The 15,414-nt window shown below is 35.9% G+C and overlaps 1 protein-coding gene across 1 annotated transcript in view; it reads left to right on the top strand.

Moving 5' to 3' along the window:
• Nucleotides 1–15,414, top strand: part of LOC127840623 (huntingtin-like) — a 140,926-nt gene that overhangs the window by 108,675 nt on the left and 16,837 nt on the right. Inside the window, exons 48-50 of the mRNA XM_052369034.1 lie at nt 2,360–2,662; nt 4,694–4,849; nt 13,675–13,862. Coding sequence (XP_052224994.1) covers nt 2,360–2,662; nt 4,694–4,849; nt 13,675–13,862 — 647 coding nt within the window. The remainder of the gene's footprint in view (nt 1–2,359; nt 2,663–4,693; nt 4,850–13,674; nt 13,863–15,414) is intronic.

Below are 15,414 nucleotides of genomic sequence, written 5' to 3'. Positions count from 1 at the left end.
ACATGCCACACCCATTTTTGGGTCACTAGGTCAAAGGTCAAGGTCACTGTGACCTCTTAAAAAAAAAATCTGACAAGCTTTCATCTATTCAAAACTGCACCTGCAGCCGAGCGTGGCATCTGTTATGCGGTGCTCTTGTTTTAAATTCATGTTAACATTTTAGTGCAGCAACTTAATATCAAAAGCATGTTTTTATTGTCATTATGATTATATGGTTACTGACAAAGGGTTTAAACCCTGAACTGCTATTTAGCAGAAAGACGCCTTTTTGTTCTTATTAAATGTGGGTTAAGGTTTGAAGTTGCCAGGCAATAACTTTAGTTTGCATTTATCAACCTTCATGAAATTTTGGTAATACCAAGCTTTCTTGGACACTCTGTAATTCTGGTCAAGGTCACTGTTCCTGCAATAAAAGATATGAAGTGTTTGTTTTTATGCCCCCGGTAGGGTGGCATATAGCAGTTGAACTGTCCGTCAGTATGTCAGTCTGTCTGTCCGTCTGAAAAAAATACTTGAACGTTGGCCATAACTTTTGAAATATTGAAGATAGTAACTTGAAATTTCACATGCATGTGTATCTCATGAAGCTGCACATTTTGAGTGGTGAAAGTTTAAGGTCAAGGTCATCCTTCAAGGTCAAAGGTCAAAAAAATTAAATTAAATGTCAAAGCGGCGCAATAGGGGGCATTGTGTTCCTGACGAACACATCTCTTGTTTCAATAACTTCAGTTGAGATGGAGATATTTTGATTCCAGTTTGTGTGTATGTAGCCGACATGTAAACCCACTGAGACATTGCATTTGGGACCAGTAAGATCATGGTCACTGTAACATTATAATGTTTCCATTTGGGACCAGTCAGATCATGGTCACTGTAACATTATAATGTTTCCATTTGGGACCAGTCAGATCACGGTCACTGTAACATTATAATGTTTCCATTTGGGACCAGTAAGATCATGGTCACTGTAACATTATAATGTTTCCATTTGGGACCAGTCAGATCATGGTCACTGTAACATTATAATGTTTCCATTTGGGACCAGTAAGATCATGGTCACTGTAACATTATAATGTTTCCATTTGAGACCAGTAAGATCATGGTCACTGTTACATTATAATGTTTCCATTTGGGACCAGTAAGATCATGGTCACTGTAACATTATAATGTTTCAATTTGGGACCAGTCAGATCATGGTCACTGTAACATTATAATGTTTCCATTTGGGACCAGTCAGATCATGGTCACTGTAACATTATAATGTTTCCATTTGGGACCAGTCAGATCATGGTCACTGTAACATTATAATGTTTCCATTTGGGACCAGTCAGATCATGGTCACTGTAACATTATAATGTTTCCATTTAATCACTTGACTTTGCTCAAAGATTCTGTGCTGAAATTTAGTGTACTGGCCTACGTGCAGAAATAGCTTGGGATTGCATTTTTGGCTTGTAAGGTCAGGGTAAAAAACACTGATGCTAAAAATAAGAAAATACATTCTGCTAATTAACAACACTTCTGATTGATGGTTTGTGTTGGAATTTTTTAATGAGGTAGCTTATCTGCAGACTTTGATTTAGACTTAAAAAACAACAAAAAACTGATTTAATTAGTAAAATAATGAAAATCAAGTTTTGTGGTATAGAGATGTTTCTTGTTGTGATATCAATTTTGAGGTTTTATTTTGCATATAATAAAGCAAATATTACATATACTAGGTGTCAAATATGTTTTCACAGTGTCATGTAAGATGACTGACAGAAAACTTACATTACACTATCAAAGTGGAAGAATAGTAGGAGCGCATTGTCTTGGATCAGCTCTAATAACGCTTATATAAAAGAAGCATTTTAAACTGTCAAACAATTTGGAGTTGTTTTGTGACAAGAATAAAGAAAACTATTTATACTTTATGAGAATTGATTTTTATAAAAATGCATACACAATGCTGATGAAATTTATTATAAACAGATTATGGCTGAGAATGTTTCTTTTATATTGCTGCTTAGTTATATGAAAATAACAAGCCACAACAGCAAAGTTTGTCTCTGTAAAGCCAAAAAGGCCAATGAGACTTCTTAGCATATGGTATTCTAATGGTGAGTTGTTGCTCTTTACCGACATGTATACAAATTATGGTTTGTTAAAAATACAAGGTTATAGGTCGCAGTGGCGTAGTAGCTAATGTTAAGCAACGGAAGCTGATGGGTTTGATCCCTACTGTGGGAGTGTTCTTATGATCTTTCCCTAAGACACATTATACTGGTTGTGCCCAGGAAACAGACTCATAGCTTTAAATGCAATCAAGCCGAAATAAATAGGTTTTAAGTGAAAAATGGAAAATTCTCGTCTGCAGGTGTCTATTGAATCAATATGGTCAGTGGTCGGGATTCTAGAGCCCAACATGGAAACCACGGACTCAGAAACCACAGACTCCATTGAGAGCCCTAACAGAATGGACACGCCCCTTAGCAACCTGGGCCCTGCCCTAGCAACTAGTCCCTCAGACAGCACAATCACGCGAGACCAGTCCTTGTCTGAGGCTGGCCTAGACGTGCACTCATGCCTGCAGTTCCTCCAGGAGCTCTACCGCCAGTGGCTGCTACCTGCAGCCAGTAATAAGCCTTCCCTGATGCTTCTCAACGAAATTATCAAGTCGGTATGCAGCTGTTATATATGCTAGTCTTGCTGTGGGAAAAAAGGCTTTATGCATTTGCGTAAAGTGTTTACCCGGATTAGCCTGTGCAGTCTGCACAGGCTAATCATTGACAAACATTTCCCCTGTAATGGAATTTGTCATTTTAAGGATGCTCTTCAAAATAATATCTAATAAAGGCGACTGCACAGGCTTATCTTGGACAACAAATTGCCAACATGTAATTAGCCCAGGTGTCCAAGAACCCAGCCCATATAGGTTGAGTTTTGTGACATGAAAGGCTTAATTTTATGTTAGATTTCCCTTTTCTTCTGTGATACCAATATTGTTTGCCATGCACTAATTATCCCCCGCCAGAGGCGGAGGGATATTGATTTGGTGTTGTCCGTCCGGCCGGGCGGCCGGCACTTTTGTGTCCGGAGCCATATCTTGGAAGTGCTTTGGCGGATTTCATTGAAACTTCGTATGAGTATATATATGCATAAGAGGATGATGCACGCCAAATGGCATTGTACACCACCTCTTAAAAACAGAGTTATGGCCCTTTATATCTTGAAAAAATGCTTTTTACTAAAGGCACTTTAGTGTCCGGAGCCATATCTTGGAAGTGCTTTGGAGGATTTCATTGAAACTTGGTATGAGTATATATATGCATAAGAGGATGATGCACGCCAAATGGCATTGTACACCATCTGTTAAAAACAGAGTTATGGCCCTTTGTATCTTGAAAAAATGCTTTTTACTATAGGCACTTTTGTTTCCGGAGCCATATCTTGGAAGTGCTTTGGCGGATTTCATTGAAACTTGGTATGAGTATATATATGCATAAGAGGATGATGCACGCCAAATGGCATTGTATACCATCTGTTAAAAACAGAGTTATGGCCCTTTGTATCTTGAAAAAATGCTTTTTACTATCGGCACTTTTGTGTCCTGAGCCATATCTTGGAAGTGCTTTGGCGGATTTCATATAAACTTGGTATGAGTATATATCCCTTGCCAGAGGCGGGGGGATATTGTTTTGGCGTTGTCCGGCTGTCCGTCCGGCTGTCCGTCCGTCCGTCACTTTTGTGTCCGGACCGGAGCCATATCTTGGAAGTGCTTTGGTGTATTTCATTTAAACTTTGTATCACGCCAAATGGCATTGTACACCATCTGTTAGACCCAGAGTTATGGCCCTTTGTATCTTGAAAAAATCTGTCAGTTTGTTCATCCGTCCGATTTGCACCCATCCTCAAACAAAGCATATGTTGCGGGGGATATCAATTCTACGAATTTGCTTGTTTTTATGGATTTGTGTGGGTTCTCTCAACAGTAAAATTAAATGTCCAACCAAAGTTCAAGTCCAAAGTGTTATATCAGACATCATACAAAAATTCATGAATTTAAGATCAAAAGAAAATGACAAATTTTCTTAATCCACAAAAATGTCAACAAAAATAAATGAATCTAAATCATGTCAATTAATTTGGAATGACTGTTTAAGCCTTAGCCCTTGCTTCTCTAGTCGGTAACTGTTAGCACATTTATAAGGTCACTTCAAAGGTATGAATTGAAGTCCCATATCAGTAGAAGATATTTTACTATTTTTGCATGTCAAAATTGTTATACACTTAAACATTATCATATGCTGTAAATTGTGTATTGACAAGCTATTCTTTCTTGACAAAAGTTACTTGTTTCAAAATTTTTTTTACATATAAACAGTATATATTAATTGAAAGTAACTTGGCTATTTGACATCCTTATATATAGAAAGCAATGAAGTGATGCCACTAATATTTTGTACCTGCAGGTGGTTTGCCTTTCATAACTATTCACAGAGCCGAAGCAATTTGCATATTCAAGATCCTTATATTGAGAAGAATGATGTGATCTCATGAATTTTGTGCTTGCCTTATGTCTATCGTCTGTAATGCGTCGTCCATTGTCAACATTTAACTTGTTAACACACCGGTAACAACCTTTATTGTCCAATTTTCATGGACCTTGGTTAGAAAATGTGTCCCCATGATATCTTGTTTGTGCCTGCAGGTGGTTTGCCTTTCGGACCTGTTCGCGGAGCGTGAGCAATTTGATTGGCTCCTGGACACTCTGATGGAGGTATACAAGGTACATCCCACGGAGGACGAGCTCTCCATGCAGTACCTCGTGGTAGCTGTGAGCAAGGCTGCGGCTGTAGTAGCAATGGTGAGTTGCCAGTTTGGTGTTATATTGGAAGTCTACGTGATTAAGTATGTTATTGTAATATTTATAGAAACACCCAAGTTGTAGCCTACCAAATATTGGCATTTATGTCCCTTAGCATATCGGCAAATCCCCTCACTTCCCCCAAAATTACATAAACAAACACATACAAATAAACAACAAAAATATTATTTAAAAAAGAAAACAGTTAATGATTGAAAAACAAAATACAATGTAAGTGTTTATTTCTTTGTTATAACATTTTGATAATCATTGCAATAAAAAAAGCAAAGAGTTTATTCAAGCTTTCCATGTCAAACCATTGACATTACACTTTCTGTTGCATTCTGACTTGTATTCTATGTATGATTTGTGTGTCATGTTTTTTTTAAAACTTCTGTAGCTGAAAGACAGACTTCCCGTAAGTACATGCTGAGATATATCCAAGTTCATTCAATGATTGCCTTGACATCCTTGACCCTGCAGGCTATGTGTTGCATTTTTAGCTTGACTATTATATATGAAATATATATAGTGGAGCTATCCTACTCACCCCGGCGTTGGCGTTCCCGTTAGCTTTAGCGTGCAAATGTTAAAGTAAGCGTACCACCCCAAATATTTCATTGTCCCTTGACATATTACTTTAATATTTTGCATTCTTCTTAAACAACATGACCGCAACCTATAAACAAGAGCAGACAACTGTATCAAGCATTTTGTAAGAATTATGGCCCTTTTTTCACTTACAATATGCATATTATTGATAAATCTATGTTAAAGTTTGCGTACCACCTCAAATATTTCATTGTCCCTTGGCATATTGCTTTCATATTTTGCAATCTTCTTAACCAACATGACCCCAATCTATATACAAGAGCAGACAACTGTATCAAGCATTTTGTAAGAATTATGGCCCTTTTTATGCCCCCGGTAGGGTGGCATATAGCAGTTGAACTGTCTATCAGTGTGTATGTCAGTATGTCAGTCTGTCTGTCCGTCCGAATACTTTAATGGCCATAACTTTTTCAATATTGAAGAAAGCAACTTGATATGGCATGCATATGCATCTCACGGCGCTGCACATTTTGAGTGGTCAAAGGTGAAGGTCAAGGTCATCCTTCAAGGTAAAATGTCTAAAAATGGCGTCTGTCTGTCCGTCAAAAAACTTTAACATTGGCCATAAGTTTTTCACTTTTGAAGATAGCAACTTGATATTTGGCATGCATGTGTATCTCATGGAGCTGAACATTTAGAGTGGTGAAAGGTGATGGTTAAGGTCATCCTTCAAGGTAAAATGTCAAATACATGGCGTCTGTCCGTCTGAAAACTTAAACATTGACCATAACTTTTTCAACATTGAAGATAGCAACTTGATATTTGGCATGTATGTGTATCTCATGAAGCTGCACATTTTGAGTGGTGGAAGTTCAAGGTCAAGGTAATCCTTCAAGGTCAAAGGTAAAAAAAAAAAAAAAAAATTCAATGCGGCGTTCTCATGAAGCTGCACATTTTGAGTGGTGGAAGTTCAAGGTCAAGGTCATCCTTCAAGGTCACAATTGTGTTTTTTTTCAAAGCAGAGCGATAGAGGGCATTGTGTTTCTGATGAACACATCTCATGTTCAATATTTAACATAGCAACTTGATATTTGGCATGCATGTGCATCTCATGGAGCTGCACATTTTGAGTGGTGAACGGTGAAGGTCAAGGTCATCCTTCAAGGTCAAATGTCTAATATATGGCGTCTGTCCGTCCGAAAACTTTAACATTGGACATCACTTATTCACTATTGAAGATAGCAACTTGATATTTGGCATGCATGTGTATCTCCTCGAGCTGAACATTTTGAGTGGTGAAAGGTGAAGGTCAAGGTCATCCATACAGGTCAAATGTCAAATATTCCATCAGAAAACTTTAACATTGGCCATAACTTTTTCACTATTGAAGATAGCAACTTGATATTTGGCATGCATGTGTATCTCCTGGAGCTGAACATTTTGAGTAGTGAAAGCTCAGGGTCAAGGTCATCCTTCAAGGTCAAAGGTCAAAAATAAAAAAATAAAAAATTTCATTTCTCCATTCAATCTCTTACTTACTTCTCATGGAGCTTCACATTTTGAGTGGTGAAAGGTCAAGGTCATTTTTCAAGGTCAAAGGTCAAATATATGGCTTCAAAGCGGCGCAATAGGGGGCATTGTGTTTCTGACAAACACATCTCTTGTTTCACTTATGATATGCATATGTCTTTAGTTACATTGCCATAACTTCTTTATTTATGATCAGATTTTATTAATACTTTGACAAAACAACACTTACCTGAATACCACAATGGATTCCACCCAAACCATACCCACGCCCAAACCCAGAATCCCTGCCCCCCCCCCCCCCCCCCTCCCTCCCCGCCAAATTTTTTTTTACTTTTTCCTTTTTTTTATTTTTGAAAGATCATCTAATAAATGACCACACCCCACATTATACCCCCCTCTCAAGCCCCCCTACCCCTACCTTTCCTTTTTTATTTATTTAGTTTATTTTTGAAGGACCGTCCAAACTTCCCACCCAAGCTATTGCTATCAAACTTTAAATAAAATCTATTTAGTTTGATTTATGTCTTTACAAATGTTCAATAGATTGTGGAAAATATACCTGAACTATTACCTTGACCTTATTGAATAATTTGAACAATTACCCCATGATGACTTACGTTATACTGTCAAGCACTCGAATAGACGAGCGCGCTGTCCTCTGACAGCTCTTGTTGCTAATCTCCCCAATTTCCATTATTAATATGTGTGGCAATTAGTAATTATATGCTGTTTAGCGGAACATGATCTTGATTGGTGAAAGAATATTTAATTTCCTTGAAAAATGTCAGTTTTTATATTTTTCTGTGAAAAAATCATTTAGCTACAATAACAGACAGATAAGATCGAATTTCCTGCCCATTATACATGTACTTATTTACAAGGTTGTTTAGCGCATGTTTTATGATGGCATGATATGAAAATGTATAAAGTTGAAACTTTTAGGCATATTTGTATTTATTTATTAGCTCGGCTGTTTTCGGAGAAAACTTGAGGTATTATCATAGCCTGCTCGTCCGTCGTCCACATCGTGCTTAAACCTTAACATTTGCTCTAAAATCAAAGTGCTTCCACCTACAACTTTGAAACTTCATATGTAGCTGCACGCCACACCCATTTTTGGATCATTAGGTCAAAGGTCAAGGTCACTGTGTCAAGGTCACCCACAAACGAGCGTTGGCACCCGCTATGCGGTGCTCTTGTTTTAAATAAGCATTAAAGAAAAAGAAAAGTTGTTGCTTTATTGTATTATTTTATGTATATTTTACTCATGGCTACTAAAAAGCATAAACAAGCATATTTTCACTAGTTGCTACACCACTCAAGAAAATACAATTCCATCATACACCAACATAAGCAAATATCCTCAATAAGTTTAAAAAATCTCACTATTATAGTAATATGCTGGAGAAGATTTAGATATTAGTTAAGATAATTGTTGCATGTGACCAGATGATGCCCATGCTCTTAGCTTAGAGATCAAGTTCGAAGTTTAAGGTCAAAGATCATAAATTTAATTTTCATTATGTGCCGAGACAAGTATGTTTCGCCGTTTTATTAAAAGTTGTTAAATTTTAAATGCCGCTCACTTTCCAGCCATATCATGATATCAGTAAGAAAGTGATTAGCGTTTATTTTGTATTAATATTAGTTTCATATCTCGACTTGACTCGCTACGAATTTTATTCGCGGGAGCTGTAATTTTGTGATCCAGCTAAGAAATTCCGTAGCAAGTAAAGTCGATATATAGAGCGAATATTAGTACGAATTAAACGCTAATCACTTTCTTGCTGATATGGCTGAGAAGTGAGCGGCATACACAAATTACAAAAAGTAATAAAGGGTATAACACGGCAAAAATTGCTTGTCTCGGCACGGACGTCGCCATCTTGACTTCCTTTGACTTATACTGTTCACACAAGATAAAAATATAAATTGAGAATGTAAAAACTGTTTATTGAGTCTATTGGCAATGAACAAAACAACATCACCACATCTGAAATAAATGAAACAAAATCGGAGCAGGCCTTTTCATTTAAATATGTAGAGCCAATTTCAACACCTTGGGCAGCCATTGCTTCACATAGCCAAACATAATCAGATAGTGGTCTCCCTTTCTTTGCAACAGCATGGGCATTGCGGAAGAGGCTTGCAATGACATGGCGCTCTGCACTTTTGAGAGACAGAAGAGCTTTGCCTGCTTCACTCTTCTGCATGTCATGCTTACTTTGTTTGGCTAGCTCAGCCTCAGCTGCCTTCTGATGGCATTTGCTGGACTCGTGATCACTTACTGTCGAGACCTTAAAATTAGTGCTGCCCGTATAAAGGTGTTCTTACCTACACATGTGTTGTTCTTAAAGAACACTTGGCACAATGAACAAGTCATGACCCCATCATTAAATTGAAGCCATGGCCTGTCCTTTTTCCAAACCTCATGAAATCCTCTTTCGTCACGTTTTTCTACCTCATAAGACTTCCATCTCTTTTTATTTCCCTCCGCTCTTTGCTCAATACTAACCTGACTCTGTCTTTTATCGCCAGGCTTAGCCCCGTCAAAATAACGTAGAAGTGAAAATGACATCCTAAGAATGAGTGTGACAGTAGGCCTAACAGTACACACTTAACAGCTTGAGGTGTTTTGTTTAACAACTTTAATCAAAAATGAAGCGATTACAAATTTACAAAAAATAAAGGTACTACAAGAACGTTTAACAATATGAAAACGGAATCACCTGATCAAAAAGTTATCCACGTTTTCGCGATCGTTGACACAGCCACTTCTACTTCTTCATCAAATCTTGACACGGGACAGGCAACGGTCGTGTGGTTCCCCGCTTTCTATTTACGATCATCACAATGCTCGAAACCAGTAAAATTTAATTCAACCATGATGTCATTGATGCGTCGCCTACGTCACGAAACAATGTGCAATATTTAACTGGTTCTAAGAATCGCGCTTGGAGTTTGTTACGTCACCAGCAAGACAGCCAGTTCGACTGGTTGGAAAATTGATTTTAAAGTTAAATAATCTATCGAAGTAAAATAAACATGAATTAGACCTTTTTTAATATTCCTAGTTTCGTGTTCATTTTTAATCAAAGTTTTACATATTGTTTTTTTTTTTTTCTTGTCGGACACGAGGTCCGACAATTTGGGAAATATTATCGGACCTCGTCGAATTTTATCGGATTTGTCCGAGGTCCGATGTCTTTCGCATTGGTTGAATTATACCCCCACAAACGAAGTTTAGGGGGGTATATAGGAGTGAGCTTGTCTGTCGGTCAGTCTGTCTGTCGGTCGGTCTGTCGGTCCGTATTAAGTGTCTGCTCTCTAATTCAAGTTGTTTTCATCAGATCTTCACCAAACTTGGTCAGATGTTGTATCTAGATGATGTCTTGGTCAAGTTCAAATATGTGTCATGCCAGGTCAAAAACTAGGTCACGGGGTCACTTGGTGCGTTTTTAAACATTGATCATGGTGTCCGCTCTCTAATTTAAGTAGTTTTCATCCGAGCTTCACTAAACTTGGTTAGAAGTTGTATCTAGATGATGTCTAGGTCAAGTTTCAATATTTTTTAATAAAAAGAACAAACAATCCCAATTTTTGTTAAAACAACATGATTTTTCCCACTCAAAAGGCTCTGGTCCCTTTCCCAAAATTGTAAAAGAAAACAAACTTGTTAATGATATGTTAAAGATATGATGTCATTTTAGTTCCAGCATGAGTTTCATTATGGCTATATTTATATTAATTCATTTGTTATGACTTGCCTTGTTTGGAAATGCGTCATTGTTGATGCATCAGTTTTTCCTATATGTATAACATGATCATTGTAATAACAATTGTGAGCAGTTAGCCTGCACATTTGTATGAATATGCTGACAAAAAATGTCTGTGCAGTTACATGCAGCACATGTACTCATGAAAGCATGATTGTAAAATAGCTTAGTTAAAAACATTAACAATTTATTGAATGCTTTTTTTTGAAACCTTGTATAATTGTGTTATTATTATCATTATCATTATTATTGTTGTTATTGTATTATTATCACTTATGTAAATATGTTAAAGTCAAACTATCTTCTTTTGTTTAAGTTAACATTCTGTATTCAAAAATATTGAAATACTTGTACATTGTATATAAATGTTTGTTTTCTCTCCTTGTGTGTAGGACATATTAACAGCTATGTTTATATAAAGTTATCAATATATTGGACAGAATTTATGAAGCACTCATGTATCCCCAGCTTCATCGTAATGTTCAAAGATATTCATACAGATTGTTGTCTTTTATTTTTCTAAATATGTGAAGGTACCATCTACAATATTGCTGCCATATCATCATAAAAAGAAATTAAACAACATTTCTTGGCTGTGTTTTGTGTCTTAGAATTTTAAATTTTGCCTAAATTTAAAATCTTGAATTATTTATTAATGTTTTAAATATATATATATATATATATATATATATATATATATATATATATATATATATATATATATATATATATATATATATATATATATATATATATACAATATATGTATCGCACCATGAGAAAACCAGCACAAATGACAAAATTTTCGATTTTTACTTTTTTTCATTTTCAGTAACTACATTCTTTTCCGTATCCATATATGTATAAAATGTAATACTTTTCCAACTTTACCCTAAACTACTTTATATTTTCGTTAACCAATGTGACGCTAAAGTGAGCGTCATTACGTTGTTATTTTGACGCCGCGTCATATTTCATTTTATTTTCGAAATCACGTCGTACATTATTTATTTAGAAATGTCCGCCATCATTTATTTAAAATTTCAATGATGTTGTTGTTGATACCGATGACGTAAATATGTTACTGTTTGGTAATGTCATATTATGTGTTAATATTAATTTATGTTTTTCTTCACGAAAAATAAATACCGTAGTTTGTTTGATAATTTAAATGAAATCGAAATGTTGATATATTTTTGTTATACAAACAAACGTACAGAATCCATAATACATTAAAAATTACTGGTTAAAAAACCCTAAGCACAGTTAGTACAGTAAACATGTCATATTCTGTCTAAAACGTGAAGCCTTCATAACCCAGAGCGGACAATAGAGGTCGCACATTATCACGCAAGTAGTCGCGCCGTGCTGCAGATAATCCAGGAGCGAGCAGCTTCACTGAACGGTCAGTGTTTGTGAAGAGGAAACCTGGGTTCTTCAATAAACACAAAGAGGTTTTTCACCGTCGCTGCATGTCTTCGCCATGACAATGCCGGGTAGGCAGACGACATTCAGAAATACTGATATTTCCTGCAGCTGAAGGACACATTATATATTTTTATTATTTGTATTTTGCCAAAAAAGGAGGGTTGTTATTTAACTATTTTATAATAATATACCAGTACATTTTCTATAATGTAATAATTGCTACATACCGTATGCCAGGTAGCGCATTGAAGTGTTCGCCTATGAACGACTTACAGTTACGCCAGCACCACGCTGGGTAACGAACTGCAGCGTAAGTGCTACTCGACCTGTCCACAACCGCTGCAAAATCGTGCATTGTCTTTACTTTGCTTCGTCTGTAAGCCTTTTTAACGCAGGCTTTCTACGTGACAACGCGCGTGGCCTGAAACATAATAAGTCTTAAATTTGTGTTTTTTACAAAATAAAAAAGAGTAACGAAATATTTAAATACACGTTAATTAATTGATAATTTATACATATCAGATTATTTAAAGCAACAATTGTATTCTATAACATACACATACTAACACAAAAAATATTTAGGAACTTCCACGATTAGAACTAATCAAAAAAGTATAAAGCCTAGTACAATAGCGACTGCGCTGTTCACTCTGATTAGACTTATGATGCGTTGTACTATCTAAGTAGATCTATATCCCTGGGGTCTTTATCCATAAAATCTTGATACTTGAATTATTTATTAAACTTTAGATTTTAATTATTATAGCTAATAGTAGTCATATGCCTTTAAAATATTATTGTAAACACACATTTAAGATGCTTTTAATATGAGATAAACTTACATACAATTTTCAAACGACAACACGTATTACACAATAAAAAATGTTTTCAAAATATCGTAATAGTCTAGTTATTCTTTGACACTATTCTACGACCGACCAAAGTTTCTTTCATTCCCTGTCGACATTGATCAAGTGCAAAACAATAGGTGATGTGTTTCTAAATCAGGTTTAAACAAATAATGTCAGAAAAAGATGAGTAAGTGACAATTATGCGAAAACATAATATAAACAAATCTCTATATAGTGTTAAAGCTCTTACCTCAAGTGCGGCATCCATTGCATCAGTTTTTAACTTTAAAACGAAATCAAACACACGTGTACACAAATATCTCACACAAACATGCAAATCAATTTTTCTCAGAAATTATGACGTAATGAAAATGACGATTTGCCAATGACGTCGTCGATGTCATTTGTGCTGGTTTTCTCAAGGCGCGATTCATATATTATATATTAAAAAAATATCAAGTAATACAAAATTTCCATTAATGGATATTTGCCAGGTCTGTTATATAACATATTTTTGTGAACTTTTTTCAATGAAAATTATTTTTATATTTCATTTCTTTTTTCCCTTTATATTCTTTCTCTTATGATTTTTTTTCATATCATTATATCCATATCTATTGAGATCCATCATTTCACGCATTTTTGGTCAGCGTCTGCATGTTACTTTTTTCTTGTTACCAATATCAAGGACGCATCGACAGCTGAGAAGGTGGTCAAGATGCTGGACACTAGCCTGCGCAGCACGCACGTTCCCAGTCGAATTGCGGCGCTGCACGGTAGCCTGTTCCTCCTGGAGGCAAACATTGCGGAGGTGTCCAAGAGCCTTGTGCCCATCCTGACTGACTACCTGCTCAAGAACATCCAGTCACAGTCACAGTGAGTGGGCGGGAATATTTGAAGAGTCTTAAGATAAGACTTTTGATATGTTTTAGTCATATTCTTTATTAGCAGTTTTGTCCTTAGGCCAAGTTTGTGTCATCTTTAACCCTTTCCCACTAAGAAGCAAAGTGAAAATGGCTATGTGCAAATCAGCCTGTGATTAACTTGCAGTCTGTTCAGGTTTTATGCTGTTTGCTGCTTATCACTATCTAAGGGTTGGAAATGAAGCCTCTAAAACTTGAATCTACAAATGCATAAAAATACATATCCTTTACAAAGGGTTCAATTACTCTACTTGAGTAGCTTGAATAGCCTACAGATAAGTAGCTTGAATAGCCTACAGATAAGTAGCTTGAATAGCCTACAGATAAGTAGCTTGAATAGCCTACAGATAAGTAGCTTGAATAGCCTACAGATAAGTAGCTTGAATAGCCTACAGATAAGTAGCTTGAATAGCCTACAGATAAGTAGCTTGAATAGCCTACAGATAAGTAGCTTGAATAGCCTACAGATAAGTATTAGCCTTGCTAAATAGCACCCTAAGTAATTCTCATTCTAAATTACTTCATGTAGACAGACTTGAATGTCCTTAATTTATTGGCACTTTGACTATTTGCTGACGCCCATTCAAAGTAAGGAGCTTGATCATTAGTATGAATGTTCTCATTTTTAGCATCAGATTCTAGCTTGATCTTTCTTTAGATTAGTACCAGTTTTAGTATAAGTCAGTACATAGGTGGGACCATTGACTGTACAATGTTTCATCTTGAACTTAACATAATGACAGACGGATAAAAAAAAACATCTAGGTCCCTTATTCACCAATCAATTCTTTGTCGAAAGTCTGAAAATAAAGAATATTCTTTAGTCTGTGCTGTTGATATAGTTATATACAGATCAATATGACAACACATTTCTTCATTTAGAAAAATGTATCAGAAACTCAACCCTATTAATCAGGGATCATATTTTCCAGCAACATCAATCGGTCTGGATTTAAATGGGGGAAAAGTGTCCGAAATTTTTTATCCGAAACTATGACAAATTACGTTAAAATATATATCATTGATTTTGCCATTCATGAAGAGGGTATAATAATGTACAAGTTAAATTGCCTTAAGCATTTTTTTAAACGGAACATACGAGTTTTCTCAATTGGTTTTATCATTAGCTATTTCATTGTTGTTTCGGTAACTGTTTTATCTGACTTTTCATCGTTGTCAATATTATTTATCTGTGTAAGTCTATACCGATGTTTTAAAACATTGTCGACTCGATAATTGCTTACACACATGCATTGAATCTAACAAATGTCTGTGCGTAGGTTGGCTACTGGCAATAATAAAACCAAATAGTTGAAAAACAAATCGTGTACGTTATAGTTTGTTGTCGAATAAACCATGGCCGATAGTTAAGATGCGTAGGGATTAAATCACGAGTGCGAAGCACGAGTGTTTAAAAACCACACATCTTTACGTTCCGGTCGTGGGTTATCCAACAACAAACAATAGTACACAAATTATTTCGATTCTAACACGATTTTTACTAA

The sequence above is a fragment of the Dreissena polymorpha genome, chromosome 8 (genome assembly GCF_020536995.1).
Source record: "Dreissena polymorpha isolate Duluth1 chromosome 8, UMN_Dpol_1.0, whole genome shotgun sequence".
In the NCBI taxonomy this organism is placed as follows: domain Eukaryota; kingdom Metazoa; phylum Mollusca; class Bivalvia; order Myida; family Dreissenidae; genus Dreissena; species Dreissena polymorpha.
Note: the sequence above shows the minus strand (reverse complement) of the source record. Positions and strands in the feature narration are given on the sequence as shown.